Source organism: Brassica napus, chromosome C2 (genome assembly GCF_020379485.1).
Source record: "Brassica napus cultivar Da-Ae chromosome C2, Da-Ae, whole genome shotgun sequence".
In the NCBI taxonomy this organism is placed as follows: Eukaryota; Viridiplantae; Streptophyta; class Magnoliopsida; order Brassicales; family Brassicaceae; genus Brassica; species Brassica napus.
In genome coordinates, this window is record NC_063445.1 from 23,354,466 (window position 1) to 23,373,008 (window position 18,543).

Genomic DNA, 18,543 nt, shown 5'->3' on the forward strand with positions numbered 1-18,543 from the left:
TCTAAAAATTAGAGAGAAGAAAAGCGAGCTCTAGATGATAATAAGTGAAATATATATATCGCCGATATTTTTGGACTTTTTAAACATTATCTTGCATGCATATGCATGTACATTAGCTTTGTGATTTATCATTGATTATACATTACGATTATGACTTTTAATTAGTGCTTACATTACGTTATGCATATGTACAGCTCCCATTTTTGTTACATTTTTTACACAATCAATAGGAATTTTATAATGCGCACATGTTACATTTTTATATGTCCTAGACATGGCCAACTTTCTTGGCGAGCCAAAGATTTAATCGCCATTTGGGGTTACCTTTAAATTATTAACTAGGAAAAGACCTGCGCATTGCGCAGAGTAAATTTATATGAAAATTATGTAAGAAATATTGTATGGGAAATAAAATTTATACTATTAATCGAATTAATATTTTTGGCCCTTAAATAATTTTTTTAATTTTTTTTTGTTAATTACATAATTTGTTTACTAATGAACTGATCTCATTTTTAAAAATATTTTAGGTCACAAAATTATTTATCGCATAAAAACCTAACGTTTAGGCCGAAGAATCTCATGCCTACTATTTGGTTACAATGAAACTATGTCAGCTCAGTTTTAAATCATGATTTAGCAATTTAAAAGTTAATTACGGTTATGAGAAGTTTACGTTCACGTGTCAATCCTATCTATCTTCGATATTTTTCTCTTTTTTGTGTCATTTTGGTTATTGCTCGATATAAATATTGATTTTTGAGTTTAATCTCATTTCTTTCTTTTATTTTGGCCTGAGATTTAGAAAATGTTTAAGATTCAAAATTATTAAATAGATACATACTTAAGTTAAGATCTGCGCCTTGTGGAGAATATATATTTTATATTTATCACTTATTTTATATTTTTCTGCATATTATAAAATAATAAAATAATAATTATATATTAAATAACTAAGAAATCAGTTACTATTATATAATAAATTGGATTGCATATATAAATCAAATGACCACTCTTCTTTATTCGCAATCATTTTAGGATAAATAAATAAAAAATAATCAATCTTATCTATCGTATATGATATATAATTAAATTCAAGCGATATGAAATATATATATATATATATATATATATATATATATATATTAACATAAACACCTATTAAAATAAAATTATTTATTTATATGATTTTATTATCATTGTATCTTATTATAGAGAAAAATTTAAACATTGATCACAAAACTTTATGTGAGACTTTTAACAGTTTTAGTAATTTATACTCGTTTTGAAAAATTCAAAATACAACATATACAAAAAGTCAAAATTTTTAATATATGATTAATGTAATTGTGTAATTTATTTTAATAATAAAGAATTAAACAAAAATGATAGAAAGTATACAGATTATTAGCAAATCTTCATTATTTAAAATCATTAATTACTATATATATCATAATCACATTAGGTAATTCCGTAAGTTTTATTTAAGAAAATAATATATAATAAATTTAAATTTGATAAATGAATGGTTCATAATGGACATGCTATATATATAACATTCCCTAGCAGTTTAATTTTGGACTAACAAAATTCTCAATTGATTTTCAAGCCACCACGTAAACAAATTAACATTCCAATTATGTGAAAACTCAGCATGACATTTTTAATTAGTACAAACTACATGTTCTAAACTTTTTAAATGATTCTCTATTAATATATAGGGGATGTTAAACCATTGATCATTATTTTTAACATAATAATTTTAACAATTTTAGTAATTTTGTCGTTTTTTTAAATTCAAAATATAACATACATGAAAAAATCTATATTTTAATTTTATAGCTAATTTGATTGTTTAATTTATTTAATAATATAAATTAAACAAAAACGATGGATGAGATATAAATTGTTATCAAATCTTTTTTATTAGAATCATTAATTGTCATATATATATATTAGTCATATTTGGTAATTTCGTAACTTTTATTTAAGGAAAGAAAAGAAAGTAGTAATTATATACTCTAATTAATTTTATTGTTAGTTTAATGAAAAGTATAATATATACTTAATTGGACCAACATATTTTCTAACAATTCTGAATTTCGTCTGGTGATGACACGTGGCTATAATTAAAGGTTGTAATGTTTCTCGATTAATATATAAGAGATTTTCTTTTTGACTTTACCTTTAATTATTTGGCTGTAGCTCTTATGTATGTATCGCTGTAAAATATCACATCCACTGTTTTATCAAACTATAGCACAAACCGATCTTCAAAAGCCGATATCGAATTATTAATTTACTGCACTTGGGGTGTTTCTTTAATTCATTAAAAGCCATGGTCAACTTTCTTTGACGATCCCGGGATATAATCACCAATTACGGAAATATCAAGGGTAAATATGTCATTCGACAGTTATAAGCATCTTAGTCAATTACTATAACTTTCTCGTATGCTTCCTTAACGATTCAGCCGCGTTTGTGTCTGACTCGGAACTCAGTTTGACTCAATTACAAGCTTTTTTTTTTGATAAAAAGATGTTCTTGTTTCTGACCAAAAATAGTCTTGTTAACTTTGTTAAAGCAAAATACTATCTTGCCATGGCCGGTCCTAGCTTGAAACAATTATGAATTAGAAGTTAAAAGATTAATATATTTTTTTTGTCAGAAAAAGATTAATTTTTTTAATCAGTTCAAAAACTAAATAATCAAAGGGTTACACATGTTAATTACTATTCTTTCCATTTCAAAAAAATACATATTTTAGATTTTTTATACATATTAAAAAAACATATTAAAATTTAATTGTAAATGCACTGTTTTTTGTGAATAACAATTTTTCATAACTTTTAGCCAATAGAAATCAAATAAACACCATTATTTTTTAAAAAATTTACAATTTTTCATTAAATAATATTTTCTTATTGAAAAAATAAAAAATATATCTTTTTGAAACAAACTTTTTTTTCTAGAATATGGATTTTTATGAAACGGAGAGAGTATAATTTAGGGGATGAACTAAATGTTTACTTTCGCTATGTTGAATACAGACTTTACACTTCCGTGACGCAAATCATTCTAAATTTCTAAATAATATTTTTCAAAAATATAAATTATCAGTAAAAAATAAATGAAAAGTTTAAGTTGAACATGTCCGTATTATTCAGAAAATCTACGACATGTTTCTAAAAATCAGCGTATTTTTTTGGTTAAAGAAAAATAGGTAAACTATGAATATTCCAATTAAAAAAACGTGTGGACTGAGAATAAGCTTTCTCTCTCCCTAAGCTAAAGCATATAAATAGCTGTCGCCTGCACATTATTTGTAATCAGAACGCACTAATAAAAGCTCTCAACTTCTTCTTGAAAGCTTTAACCTTTTTCTGCAATCTCTTATCACTTCCAAGAAACAAAAACCCTCAGATTCAATCATTAGTTTGTACTAATTAAATTCATTTGTGGAATGGCTCTAGCTAAAGAGATAATGGGTTCTCGTCTCATCTTTGAGAGATCATCATCACTAGCTTCCTCTCCGTTTCAGTCTCGTCTCTCCATCAAGAAGAAGACACAGAGAACGCAATTATCTATCAATCCTTTTGACTTGAGGCCGATGAAAGCTGCTATCTCCGGCGGTGTCGTGGCGGCAATCAGCGAGGATTTGGTTAAAACGTTGCGTTTTAACACACTTGGTAGAAACCAAGAAAATGAGGAGGTGGAGAAGGCGGTTCAATTTAAGGTGAGAGCAGTTGTGACGGTGAGGAACAAGAACAAAGAAGACTTTAAAGAGACTTTGGTTAAGCATTTAGATGCTTTTACCGACAAAATCGGTAGAAACGTTGTCTTGGAGCTTATCAGCATTCAAGTTGATCCAAGTAAGTTAGTTATAAGTTAAACTTTATTTTTAATAATTTATTTATTTTTATTATAGTTTTTGATTATTTTCTCCCCAAATAAATTTCTAAAAATAGAAACGAATGAGCCTAAGAAGAGCAAACCGGCGATATTGAAAGATTGGTCAAAGAAATCAAATTCAAAAGCGGAGAAAGTCCATTACGCGGCGGAGTTCACGGTGGACTCGGCCTTTGGTTTGCCGGGAGCCATCACGGTGACTAACAAACACCAAAAAGAGTTTTTCCTTGAAAACATCACCATAGAAGGCTTTGCATGTGGCCCTGTTCACTTCCCATGTAACTCATGGGTCCAATCCCAAAATGACCATCCATCAAAACGTATTTTCTTCACTAATCAGGTAATTAATTAACTCCTAATCAAATACCATCAACAAACCTGTTAAATGTGAATTTATTATTATACTATATCATATAGTAATATCATGGTTGGTCCAAAACTCGTCTTAATTAACTACCGTGACTTTCAACTACATACTTTGGTCTGAAAAATTAAATGTGGTTATAAAATTGAGCAGCCTTATTTGCCTAGCGAGACACCGTCCGGTCTAAGAACATTAAGGGAGCAAGAGTTGGAGAATCTAAGAGGAAATGGTAAAGGAGAAAGAAAATTATCAGACAGAATCTACGACTTTGATGTTTACAACGACATAGGTAATCCCGACATATCAACAGAACTAGCCCGTCCGGTGTTTGGTGGTCGTGAGTTTCCTTACCCTAGACGCTGTCGAACCGGCCGGCGTTCCTCAGATACCGACCTAATGTCCGAGAGACGAGTAGAGAAACCATTGCCGATGTATGTGCCGCGAGATGAGCAGTTTGAGGAGTCTAAGAAGAACACTTTTGCTGCGTGTAGGCTCAAGGCGGTTTTACATAACCTTGTACCTTCACTGAAAGCTAGTATTTTGGCTGAGGACTTTGCTAACTTCGGTGAGATTGATAGTCTCTATAAAGAAGGCTTGCTTCTCAAGTTAGGGATTCAAGATGATATGTTCAAGAAGTTCCCTTTGCCTAAGATCGTCACTACCCTCCAAAAATCTAGCGAAGGGTTGCTCAGATACGATACTCCCAAAATAGTTTCAAGTAAGGACATTCATTTACTTCTAATAGTATTTGATTAAATCTTTTGATTGTTTTCATTAATTCTTTTTTCTTAATGATATTTCGAGGTTCATTAGTTAACTAACACATGTGCCACCACATACATAGACATATTCACATGCTGCTTAATTATGAACTAGTCGAAAATATGTAGTTCTATGTACTTGGGTATTTGGAACCAACACTGGAACTTTCTTGAATAAAGAAACATGCTTCACGTGCTTAATTCATTTATATTTTAATTCACCTAAAAGGTAATTCGGCTGGTAGTAGTTACATTAGTTTGAGCATATAATTCGATTAAAAGCGCGTTTCTGTTTTATATTAATTCGATAAACTGCTTACTTAGATCTTATAGCATAGTTTAATTTATCTAATGGCTCTTTTTACCTTTAATGTTAATATAGAGGATAAATACGCATGGCTTCGAGATGACGAGTTCGCACGCCAAGCCATAGCTGGGATCAACCCAGTCAATATAGAACGAGTCACGACTTATCCACCGGTCAGCAATCTTGACCGCGAGATCTACGGTTCACATCTAGACTCTGCTCTCACCGAAGACCACATCATCGGTCACCTTGACGGCTTGTCCGTACAACAAGTACGAATCTATATCTAGATTACATAAACATAAAAGAAAACAATTTTGACTAAATCATTAATTCATTTTTAATTGAATTTTCAGGCGTTGGAGACGAACCGTTTGTTCATGGTGGACTACCACGACACATACTTACCATTTCTAGACCGAATCAACGCGTTGGATAGACGCAAGGCTTACGCGACTCGAACCATATTGTTCTTGACTCGTCTGGGTACACTTAAGCCTGTAGCCATCGAGCTAAGCCTCCCAAAGTCCAAGCGTGTTGTCACACCACCAATAGACGCAACCTCCAACTGGACGTGGCAGCTAGCCAAAGCCCATGTTGGGTCCAACGACGCTGGCGTCCACCAGCTTGTGAACCACTGGTTACGTACCCATGCGTGTTTGGAGCCGTTTATATTAGCTGCTCATAGACAATTAAGCGCTCTGCACCCGATATACAAATTATTGGACCCTCACATGAGGTACACTCTAGAGATCAATGCCGTGGCTCGACAGACTTTGGTTAGCGCGGATGGTGTGATTGAGTCGTGCTTCACAGCTGGTCAGTACGGCCTGGAGATCAGTGCAGCTGCGTATAAGAATCAGTGGCGGTTTGATATGGAAGGCCTCCCTGCTGATCTCATCCGAAGGTAATGTCTCAATAAGTTGTTATAACATAGTATTAAACTAACTCTAGTGCACATAACACTATATATTATATGATCTAACTATTTTTTATTTTTTATTTGATTTTCAGAGGAATGGCTGTTCCTGACCCAACACAACCACATGGGCTTAAACTACTTGTCGAAGATTACCCATACGCCAACGACGGTCTCTTGTTATGGTCAGCGATCCAAACCTGGGTCCGAACCTACGTGGAACGTTATTACCCTAACCCGAACCTAGTCAAAACCGACACAGAGCTCCAAGCCTGGTACTCCGAGTCTATCAACGTAGGCCACGCCGATCACCGCGACGCCGACTGGTGGCCGGAGCTTTCCACCGTCGATGACCTCGTCTCCATCATCACTACCATAGTTTGGCTCGCCTCCGCACAACACGCAGCTCTCAATTTCGGACAGTACCCTTACGGAGGTTATGTCCCGAACCGACCACCGTTGATGAGACAGCTGATCCCTGACGAGTCAGAACCCGAGTTCGCTAGTTTTGTCGAGGATCCGCAAAAGTATTTTTTCTCTTCGTTGCCGAGTTTGTTGCAAACGACGAAGTTTATGGCGGTGGTTGATACTTTATCGACGCATTCGCCTGACGAGGAGTATATCGGGGAGAGACAACAGCCGTCGATTTGGACCGGAGATGCTGAGATTGTTGATGCGTTTTATGGATTCTCGGCGGAGATTGGTCGGATTGAACAAGAGATTGAGAAGAGGAATAAAGATCCTAGCCGTAGGAATAGGTGTGGGGCCGGAGTTTTGCCCTACGAGTTGATGGCTCCGAGTTCTGAACCGGGTGTTACGTGCAGAGGCGTACCTAATAGCGTATCGATTTAGAATAATTTTAATTTTAAATATAGGGAACCTATAAGTAAATAAATAGGTTTTTGAGACAAATAAAGTTATAATTTATTAATTAATTTATTTTTTCTTGGATGCAATTGGTGTATGTCTCCAAGGATTTGCGAAAACTTTATAGTTGATTATGTTGTAAAATTTAGTGTAAACATTAATAACATCAATAAATTTTGTGTAAACATTAAGGTATTACAATTGTTGAACTTTAAATGAGATTTGTTAAAATTACTAATTTCTGATATTATTTTAAAATTTTATCACACTTTGCTGTTTATTTTGTAAGAATGTTTTGGTAAGGATAGTTATACAAATTAAAATTTATAGATATTAATCAATTAAGTTAAAAGAAATGCAATATAATTTTAAGTAAACTGATGGCACTACATGTTACTACGAAAACAAAAGATCCTAGATAAGACGACTGAAAAAGTTGAAGATAATATTTTATTTATTTTAATAGCAAGTGTATAATGTTTGTTGTTGCTGAGACAAAAAAAATAAAAAAATAAAAATAAAAAAAATAAAAAAATAAAAGATTTTCGTTTAAGAAAACACTTGATTCACAAGCAGGAGATTGACGTTCTGCTCTAACCATGATGAATTGCGCCTGGATTAATTATCACTAGATAGTAGATCTCTAATTGTTTTTGATCTCACTAAAATGATCCGCTTCTTTCTCTTCTTTAGCAAAATTGTCACTTTGACGATTCATTGCAGTTTCTATTACTGACATGTAGAAGTAGACAAGCCCACCAAATGGCGGCTTTATTGTCCTTGTTTGTCAATCAGGACCATGTACAAAATTAGAGGAGACGTAAGCAACCACAGACTGAGACTGTGGTTTTTCTACACGTCATTGAGTGGGGTTTGGTGAGATTAAGAAGTCTTTCTTCATAACCAAGGTATGTAAACCTGTTTTGTCTGAAATTTGGAACATGCTTTCGGATGTACTCAGATTCATAGACATTGACAAGGAGAATGAGCCTACACCACTTAAACTCAGTTGGTGAACTAAAGTCAATTCAGGATTTGATGTTTTAAGTCATTGTGATGAAAATATCCAAGTAGTACTGTCCCTTTTGAACACGCACACAATTGAAACTTACACATCTGAAGTTACAAAACTGAAAACTGACTGCTAAATATAGCTCACTTTTTTAAGCTACGTTTCTATCACAACATCTGCACAATTTCATGGAATCCTATGGTATTTTCACTTATCTATACCTGTATAAAAAAAACTAAATAATTATCTTTTGTGTGATTATTTACTCTACTCCCCCTTGGGTGTATAAACTGGTTCCTAGACTCTTGTACAAAGTAGTATCTGAATACACGGTCCGAGACCTCATTGCCTTGTGTTTACGTCTCTTCTTTCGACCTCCTTGATGTTTTGGACATACCTTTGCTTCCTCCTTCACGACTTTGACATCATCCTTACATTTGACGTCATGGACTTCGTTTGAACCTACAACTTGAACAATGTACACAAATGGCCCGTTTTGGATGTCTTTGAGGTCTAGAATTGGCTCCAGAGTCTTGACCACCGTCGTCATAGTGGGTCGTGACTTAGGGTTGTGGCTCAGGCACTGGTAAGCCAACTCAGCTGCTTTTCTGATGCCTTCAAAAGAGTATCTCCCTTCTAGACTTGGGTCTATGATCTGTTCTAGCTTGTTGGTATCCTTTAACATGGGTCTTGCCCATTCCACTAGCCTCCTCCCTCTCTGTGACCGGTACTTCTCCACTGCCTTTCTAGCTGTTAGCATCTCCAAAAGCACCACACCGAAACTGAACACGTCGCTCATAGTTGTCAAATGACCTGAAACGCACCAAGAAACATGTTAGCTAAGAGTGTGATGGCTATGTGCTTTATAACAAGTAGCCTTCACGTTATGTTTTTTATAACCTGCTGAGATGTATTCTGGAGCGGCATAGCCTTCTGTTCCCATCACAGTTTTGGTAAAGTTTGAATCTTCTACCTCTGATCCATCTGTGGCTAAGCCGAAATCTGAAAGCTTAGAGCTGTAATCCTGTAAGTTTCAGATATAAGGTTTAAGTTATTTGACATGAGAAAAAAATGTATATATCTTATCCCATAATAGCACATAAATTTTTCTTTCGAAATAGTATTAATAAAAGTTAAAAAGATTTTTTTTTTATATTTGGATTTAGGTTTAGTGATTAAGATAGAGGTATAATTAATGTATAGGTTATTTGGAATAATTTAGTTATTTATTCTTTAATTAATGCTGTTTTTGATATTTTTTATGCGCTATTTTTGTTATAATTTTTTATGCTATCTAAGGGATTTTACCATAGATCTAATGATATATTGAAATGCAAAAAGTATGAGGAAAAGCTTCTGAATTACCGCGCTCAAGAGGATGTTTGAAGGCTTAAAATCTCTGTAGATGACAGGTTTCTCTTCTTTGTGAAGGAACTCAAGGCCTTTTGCAGCACCAATCAGAATCTTCACTCTTGTTAACCAAGGCAAGACTCCACCATACTCTGCATCGTACCAAACATTCACATACTGTTATTAATACTTCTCTCTGTAACAATCATTTTTCAATTTTTTGGTATGATTTAGCCAACTCACTCTGAAATAGATGGTCTTCCAGATTGCCTCTTTCCATGTATTCATAAACTAGAAGCCTGTGATCATCCTCACAGCAGTATCCGATCAAGTTCACAAGATGTGGATGCTTCAACTGACCAAGGATTATAACTTCAGCCTGCATAATGTCCAAGAAACAATCTCAAATGAGCTGAAATATAATATTTGAAATGTGATAAGTCAATATGCAGATGGAGAAAAAGTTAATACCAGCCACTCTCTATGGCCTTGTCCACCTTCTTGTTTCAAGGCCTTGACAGCAACAGGCTGAGATTTCAAACCAGTCTTGAGGCTATCATCAACAAACCCTTTGTAGACTTCCCCAAATCCTCCTTCGCCGAGGTAGTTATGCTTTGAGAAGCCTTGTGTGATCGTTTTGAGCTCTTCGTAGGTGAAGATGTGAATGTTTATGAGAAAAGAGTTTGAGAAGTCGTTGAGTGATATGGTTGAACTGCTGAAATCAGACAAGGATACTCTGCTTCGAACAGAGGTTTGTCTGGATAGCAGAAGAAGTTTTTCCTTTGATGGGTTTGTTGTTTTTGTCTTCTGGTTTGTGTTGTTGATGCAGCTTATAGGAAGACATATGTTCTTCCATTGAAATCTCATTGCTTTCTTCTGAGAGAAGTTATCTTTTGTGTTACTTTGAGAAGATGTTGTCTCTATATATTGTTTAACTTTTTTGTTTTGCTGAATATATATAGGGGATGATGAAACTTCTTTGAAAACGCTATTTGAGATATTGGAGAGAGAGAGAGGAAGCGAGTGGTGAGATATTGGTGAAGACTCGCAAAGGTAAAGTCTGTAGTCTTAAAAAGACATCTATTAGGATTTAGGAGACATCAGCACTAAGCATAACTAATTGTGAATTAATTAAAAAAAATATGCAAATGAGTAAGATTTTTCTTAGACTCAATTTTTTTTTTTGTATTTTCAGTTTCAAACTTTAATATTTGAAACAAAAAAATAAACTCTATTTTATGAAGTTGCATAATTTCCTAACACTACAAGAAAACATATTTTTTACGAGGGCGGTATTCGTTGTAAATTCGTCGTAATAGGGGCTTTACGACGAATTAACATCGATACGCGTTTCGTTGTTAAACGCTCGTCGTAACGGAGGTTTCGTCGTAAATTCCTAGTTACGTTTACGAGGAAGTCAATTCCTCGTAAAGCGGAAGGAAACTATTCGTCGTAATGCCCTCGTAAACGACGATGTAAATACCTCGTAATAGTTCGTTGTAAAAGCCACGTAAGGCTTCCACGTAAAGTCGATGTAAATTTTACGAGGACTTTACAACGACTTCATGTAAATTCCTCGTAAACGTTACGAGGACTTAACGTGGAATTTTACAACGAATTTACATCTCCATATTTAAAATATTAATTAATTATAATAATTATATAAATTTTATAAAACAATAATTTTAAAATTTAAAATATTTGAAATAAAATTAAATATGAAACCAAATAATTTTTTTTTAAAACTATAAATTCATTAATTAAATAGAATTTAAATTTTTTATACAAAACAAAAGAAATTAAAAAAGGAAACTAAAGGCCAACATCATGGTCATCGAAGTAGTTGGCTGAGGGGTTCGGGTCTGTAGACGTTCCTGCTTCGGGATCCGGCTGGCTCATCCCGAGAGCTGCTCGTCTCTCCGCCAAAGCTCTCTGCAAAGTTGGATTTCCCACCGCCATCACATCCAGCAAACCCTCGAGAGAGTCCAAACGCTGCTGCTGGGTATCCATGCGAGCCTGCATCCGGTCGTTGTCCTGGTCCCGTCTCGAATAGTATGACGAAGTCGCCCTTGCAACTTCGTTAACGGAACCTATTCCAACCGTCCTTCCCTTCTTTCTAGGAGCCACCTATATGTATATATATAAAACCGTATTTAGAGTTAATAATAAAATAAAGAAAAAAAATTAAAATTATTAAATTTTACCTCCTCGAAGATCCGGTCGACCTCTACGGTTGACAACTTGACGGGTAATCCATCTGCAGACTGTTGGGTAAGTTGCGTCTCTTGCTCTTCAACCCGAGACGCCACAGCGTTGAAGAGTTTCTCGGATGCAGGATCCACAAAAACCCCATCTGGTGAGGCGTGAGTCATCTTGAATAAGTCCGAGAGAGATGGCAAAACTCCCGTCTTCTCCAACTAATAAACAACAATAATAAATAAATTAAATATAATTAATAAATACAAGTTTAAAATAATGAAAATTATAAATTTAAATAAAACTTACAGCTTCGAGACGAATTCCGGCATGGGGTTTTTGGCCGGATCTATGAACCATGGGCAAATGGCCATCTTTATCCCTCGTTCTTCGGGAAGCGGAGCAGGAGTTGGCTTTGCGGATGGAGCTGGGTTCGTTCCAATAGGTGATGAGGCCATCCCATGCTTCCTTTGTGACCCCGCTCGGCTTCCCCTCATAGCCGTAAATCTCCCACTTGTCCTTCCAATCGGAGACGGTGTTGCAAAGACGAGTTTTCGCCTTTGCAATAAATTCGCTCTTCACCCTCTCGGTGATTCCTACGGACCAGTTCCACCTTTGCTGAAAAAACAAACATTTTAAAAGATTAGAAAAAAAAATAATAATTATTTAATTAACAATATAAATATTAATAATATGTAAATATAATTACCGCAAAACATTTAAACCACGTCGTCTTGACGTGATCGGGAGTCATGGTCCAGTTGGGATAAGGGCCGTCATAATATCCCTTCATCGTCTCTGAAACGCTCCGGCTAACACGGTTGTTAGCCCCAAACCTGCAAATATAACAAATTTGTTAAAAAAATTGATCAAAGATTTTAAATTTAAAATTAATAATTTTATGTACTTACCAATAAGTACCCGGGGGTCTATCGGGGTCCAGAACGTGTAAACCCTCTCGTCCGGGCTGGGCAAGCAAATCCTCGACGGTGTATCTTGCGAATGGTGCATGAGCTGGCACCCGCAAATCGGGATGAACTGCAGCCGGTGGGGCAGGCTGATCCGGGGCGACAGGTGGAGCTCGTGGGGGAGGCATCTGAGATGGAAGAGGAGGAGGGGTCGAAGGAACTCTCCGAGATGTGTGAGAGTCTGGAACTGTCCCGGAAGAAGACGATGGACCGCTAGAGGAAGATCCATCGCCAAACAAATCCGCATACGTAGGTGCAGGAGCTGCTGGTCTCGGTCTAGGAGCCATCTAGAAAATTTAAAAAAATTAAATTAATATATATCCTAAACGAATTGTTTAAAATAATTTTCTAAACTAATCATCTAAACTAATTCCGTTAACTAATCACCTAAACTAATTCCCTAAACTAATCACCTAAACTAACAACCTAAACTATAAAAAAAAAAAAAAAAGATAGAGAGAGAAAGTTACCTTAGAGGGGGAGAGGAGTTAGGGAGGAAGATACGAGCAGTGCTCGTATCTTCGACTTCTCCCATATATATAAAAACGGTTTCCTCGTAACTTCCTCGTAACATTACGACGAAGTTACCAGGCCCGTGTTTTTCCATTTACGACGAAGTTACCAGGCCCGTGTTTTTCGATTTACGACGAAATTACGTCGAAACATTGGTTTACGACGAATTTACAAGGCCCACGTTTACGACGAAGTTACCAGGCCCGCGTTTTTCCATTTACGACGAAATTACGTCGAAAAATCGGTTTACGACGATTTTACAACGCTTAACCCTAAACACCGAGAATGAAATCCCTAAACCCCAAAGTCACATATCATCTAACATCATATCTCTTCTTCTCTACTACTTTGTGCTCTTTCTCCAACTTAAACTCTAAAACCCTAAAACTCCAAATAATTTTTTTAAAATTAACACAAATACATATTATATAAAACAACATTTGTTACACATACATTAGGATGGTAAAAAAACAATATTTCTTTAAACATACGTTACAATAGAGAAATACAACATCAGAGACATATATTACATCACTCTAAATCGTTTTCGTTCTCATCAATATTACATCACTCTAAATCGTTTTCGTTCTCATCACTATCATTACAATCATCATCGTCGCTTCTCTCGAACTCGTCTTCACGTGCTTCATCTGTCGCATCTTCGGGAATATCTTCATATTGAAAGTTTTGCGGGTCGATCAAAAGGATTTCATCAGTTGGTTGTTCTGGTACCTCAACTTCATTGATAGCGTCTTCTTCTTGCAAGGGCGGTTCTTCTCCAGCGACAATGCGTCCACGAGGTGTAATTTTGATAGCAGCTAACCAGTTTATCCCGGAAGTTCGAAGCCGAGGATAAGGAAGGAAGCTTACTTGCTCGGCTTGTGAAGCTAAAATGAAAGGCTCAAATTTGTTGTATCTTCTCCCAAAATTGACATCCACAACACCAAATTTTTATACCGAATCCCTCGGTTCACAACAGGATCGAACCATTCACATTTGAAGAGGACGCATTTTAGCTTCAATAACCCCGGAAATTCCACTTCAATAATCTCCTGCAAGATCCCGTAAAAGTCCGTTTCACCTTTCACACATATTCCGTAGTTACTCGTTGCCCGATGTCTCCCATACTCGTATGTGTGAAAGGTAAATCCTCGTGTGAAATACATAGGTGATGTGGTGACCTTTGCAACTGGACCTTGAACCAATTCGTGAAACCATACGGGATAATAAGGATCGTCGTAATCAACCTGCAAAAAGCAGTTATTCTTAATTAATATTGAAGTATCAAAACACTTACTTAATTAATCAATGTATGAGATATATTACGTACCTGTGATTTTAACCACTTGACAAAGTGCTTATCTTTACGTGTCTCCACATCAGTTGCAGATATTCCTGGTATTGCTTCTTCAACTTGAGATACAAACATGCTGCAAATTAAACAAATAATCAAGTCATACATAATTAACTGCAATTCATATAATTAACATTCACAAAAATATTTACCTTTCAAAGTAACGGGTCATTGCATCCTCGCAGTTGAGCAGAATATAAGTGTGGGCACTATGTTTATCCTCTTCACATGACCACCATACTTCTTTCGTTTTACCACCAAACCTTGCAATTTCGCAGAAAATGTCAGGAACACCATCAATTGGATATGATGTCGGTACTCCACCATCATCATATCTTCTAGGAACTCTTTTCCTCGTACGAACAGTTGGAGCAAAGTAGTATGATGTGAAGTTAGATGTTTCGGCTGTCAAACTTCCCGCAACTATTGAACCTTCCACCTTTGCAAGATTTCTTGCTTTCCCCTTCAAATGTTTCATCTGTCGCTCATACGGATACATCCATCCGTTGTGAACAGGTCCACGAAGCAATGCTTCATATGGTAGGTGGACAACTAGATGCTCCATGACGTCAAAAAATGAAGGAGGAAATATCTTCTCCAGGTTGCACAATATGATCGGAATGTTATGATGAAGTTGTTCGATGACTTCTTCCTTGAACGTACGTGTGCTGAGATCTCTGAAAAAAGCGCCGATGGCTGTATATTGCAAAAGTAATCAAATTAATAACATTTCATAACATATGTATATATATTAACGTTTTATAATTACCTGCAAGTGCTTCATGGACATTTGCTGGAAGGAGCTCGGCAAAAGCAAATGGAAGAAGTCGTTGCATAAACACATGACAATCATGACTCTTCATTCCGGAGAACTTTTGACCTCGTTCAACACATTTTGACAGATTTGAAACATAACCATCAGGAAACTTAACTTCTGATGCAACCCAGTCAAACAAGGTTGTTTTGGCTTCTGATGACAACCGGAAGATGGGAACAGGAACGTTTCCATTGCTCTTGATATGTAACTCACTTCTTGAGCAAATATCAGGTAAGTCCATCCTTGACTTTTTGTTATCTTTTGTCTTCCCAGGGACGTTAAGTAATGTATTCATGATGTTCTCAAAAAAGTTCTTCTCAATATGCATGACATCCAGATTGTGGCGTAAGAGAAGATCCTTCCAATAGGGTAGCTCCCAAAATATACTCTTCTTATGCCAATTGTGAGACACACCATATCCATCAGGCATATTTCCAGGAACATGCCAATTTCCTCCAACTTTAACTGTTTCCTGAGCTCCGTAATAATCAATGTCTGCTTCGATCTGCTGGCCGGTGAGATATGGAGGAGGACCGTCTCTGACAATTTTTTTGTGCCGAAACAATGTCTTATTTCTTCTGTACGGATGGGCAAGTGGAAGAAAGCGACGATGACAGTCAAACCAACAACTCTTCCTACCATTCTTCAGTTGAAAAGCATCCGTCGATCCAAGACAATATGGACAAGATAATCTTCCATGTGTTGTCCAGCCAGACAACATCCCATAAGCAGGGAAATCACTTATCGTCCACAGCAGAACTGCTCGCATCGTAAAAATTTTTTTCAAGGAACAATCGTACGTCCACACCCCTTCTGACCACAATTGCTTTAGCTCTTCTATCAACGGTTGAAGAAAAACATCAAGAGACCATTTTGGATGCTTCGGCCCAGGGATTAATATGGTCAAAAATAGAAATTCTTGTTCCATGCACATATCCGGCGGTAAATTGTACGGCGTAAGAATGACTGGCCACAAAGAATATTGTCTACCAGACATTCCAAATGGAGAAAATCCATCGGTGCATAACCCAAGATAGACATTCCGAATATTTGTAGCAAAATCTGCGTGTACCTTGTTGAAATGTTTCCACGCTCTTGCGTCTGATGGATGTGCAACCTCACCATCTCTCTGGACATGTTCCGCATGCCACCTCATCGATGCAGCAGTCCTCTCAGATTGATATAATCTTTTCAATCTGTCTGTAATTGGTAGGTACCACATCCTTTGGTACGGTACCCTATTCCTCCCACGGCCTTGCGGTTTGAATCGTGGTTTTTTGCAGAATCGACACTCTTCTAACTTGTCATCTTCTTTCCAGTAGATCATGCAGTTGTCGATGCAAACATCAATCATCTCCGAAGGCAACCCAAGACTATAAACCAATTTCTGAATCTCATAATAAGATTCAGCAGACACGTTGTCTTCTGGCAAATACTCTTTAAACAACTCCGCCCATGCATCCATGCAATTCTCAGGTAAATTATGATCCGTTTTAATATTCATCATCCTAGCTGCTAGAGACAATTTAGAGAGACCTTCTCTACAACCAGTGTAGATTGGTTGATTTGCAGCATCTAGCATTTCATAAAACCTTTTTGCATCCAAATTAGGTTCTTCTACATTTCCAGTTCCATCAGCTATTGTTGTAGTTGTTTCTAAAAATGCATCACTAATCATATCTTGAACCCTATCATGATCTACCATCTGCTCATGATCTTGATGATAATTATATCCATTATGCAAATGATTCGGTTCTTCACTATGATGACCATCCTCAAAATTATTATTACTACTACTAGCTTCATTTCCCCCATAACCCTCTCCATGTTGATACCAAATGTAGTACTGTGGTGTAAATCCTCTGTTTACTAAATGCTTCCATACAGTTTCACTACGTGCAAATTTTGAATTCTTGCATTTCCGACAGGGGCAGAACATCTTACCGCTTTCCTGTGTGATCGGTGTACAGCCCGCCTGGTGCATGAATGTCTCTAGCCCGCTCAGAAATGCGTTTGTCACCCTCCCGTCGGAATCTTTGTGCAAATACATCCAACTCCGTAACTCGTAAATACTACCGCCACCGGCCATTTTTTCTTAGATTTTTTTTTCAAATCTTTTTTTTTCGGATTTTTTTTCTCCCGTTTGTGTGTTGTGAGGAAGAGAGTTGTGGGAAATGACATATATATAGAGAAATTTTCGAGTTAGGTAGTTGAAAAATAACAACGATTTTACAAGGAATATTTTACATGGTTTTAACATATTATTTACAACGAATTTACGACGAAATTAGGTAAGTTAAAGCACATTGAATACACGTTTTCACCTAAATATAACGGTAACATGATTCGTTGTAATGTCGATGTAAAGTTTACTTTTCGACGTACTTGCGTCGTAATATTACATGGCGTTTACGACGAAATTTGGTTTCGTTGGTTTCGTCGTAATTGCGTTGTTAAGCCACCAGTTACTATTTCTAAGACGACGATAAGGAACCTGTGTCGTTCGTCTGTCTGCCAATTCAGTGGAATGACAAGGAGAAAGTGGACGGAAGTGCAGCTGGTTTGTACTTGAGAGGAACCTTTGACGATGGTTGGAGGTTCCTTTCAAGTATAAACCAACTGCACTTCCGTCCACTTCTCCTTGTCGCTCCACTGAATTGGCAGACAGACGAATGACTCATGTTCCTTATCGTCATCTTCGAAATAGTAATTGGTGGCTGAATGAGGAACATAGTCTAAACGCCATCAGGTTCGAGAGGAAGAGAGTTGTGTGTTGTGAAGAAGAGAGTTGTGGGAAATGACATATATATATAGAGAAATATAACAATGATTTTACAAGAAAAGTTTTACATGGATTTTACATGGAACATTTACAACGACTTTACAACGAATTTAGGTAAGTTAAAGCACATTGAATGCACGTTTTCACCTTTATATAACGGTAACATGATTCGTTGTAATGTCGATGTAACGTTTACAACTATTTCGCATTCCACGTACTTTCGTCGTAAACTTACATTGACTTTACGACGAAATCCTTTCGTCGTAAATTACCATGGAGTTTACGACGAAATAATGTCTCGTCGTAATTGCGTTGTAAAGCCCATATAAAGTTACGAGGAAATAATTTCGTCGTAAACCGCCGTTGTTACTACTACGTTTTCTTGTAGTGTAAATACCAAAAAGAAACAAATGTTTTTGCCTTT

General features: G+C 36.2%; 3 protein-coding genes across 3 annotated transcripts; 1 reads left to right on the top strand and 2 right to left on the bottom strand.

Moving 5' to 3' along the window:
• Window positions 1–3,320: 3,320 nt before the first annotated feature.
• Window positions 3,321–7,322, top strand: LOC106381296 (lipoxygenase 4, chloroplastic). Its single transcript, XM_048748583.1, has 6 exons — window positions 3,321–3,872; window positions 3,969–4,249; window positions 4,427–4,991; window positions 5,417–5,613; window positions 5,698–6,248; window positions 6,356–7,322. The coding sequence occupies exons 1-6, from the start codon at window positions 3,464–3,466 to the stop codon at window positions 7,110–7,112; spliced, it is 2,760 nt and encodes a 919-aa protein (XP_048604540.1). The 5' UTR covers window positions 3,321–3,463; the 3' UTR covers window positions 7,113–7,322.
• An 862-nt stretch (window positions 7,323–8,184) lies between these two features.
• LOC106381294 (putative receptor-like protein kinase At1g72540) lies at window positions 8,185–10,432 on the bottom strand. Its single transcript, XM_013821189.3, has 5 exons — window positions 9,961–10,432; window positions 9,733–9,868; window positions 9,505–9,641; window positions 9,040–9,163; window positions 8,185–8,952 (listed from the first exon to the last, which is right to left on the bottom strand). Exons 1-5 carry the CDS (start codon window positions 10,354–10,356, stop codon window positions 8,402–8,404), a joined length of 1,344 nt encoding a protein of 447 aa, XP_013676643.2. The 5' UTR covers window positions 10,357–10,432; the 3' UTR covers window positions 8,185–8,401.
• Window positions 10,433–11,783: 1,351 nt separating this feature from the next.
• On the bottom strand, window positions 11,784–13,384 carry LOC125582084 (inverted formin-2-like). Its single transcript, XM_048748584.1, has 2 exons — window positions 12,597–13,384; window positions 11,784–12,521 (listed from the first exon to the last, which is right to left on the bottom strand). Exons 1-2 carry the CDS (start codon window positions 12,938–12,940, stop codon window positions 12,371–12,373), a joined length of 495 nt encoding a protein of 164 aa, XP_048604541.1. The 5' UTR covers window positions 12,941–13,384; the 3' UTR covers window positions 11,784–12,370.
• Window positions 13,385–18,543: the final 5,159 nt, after the last annotated feature.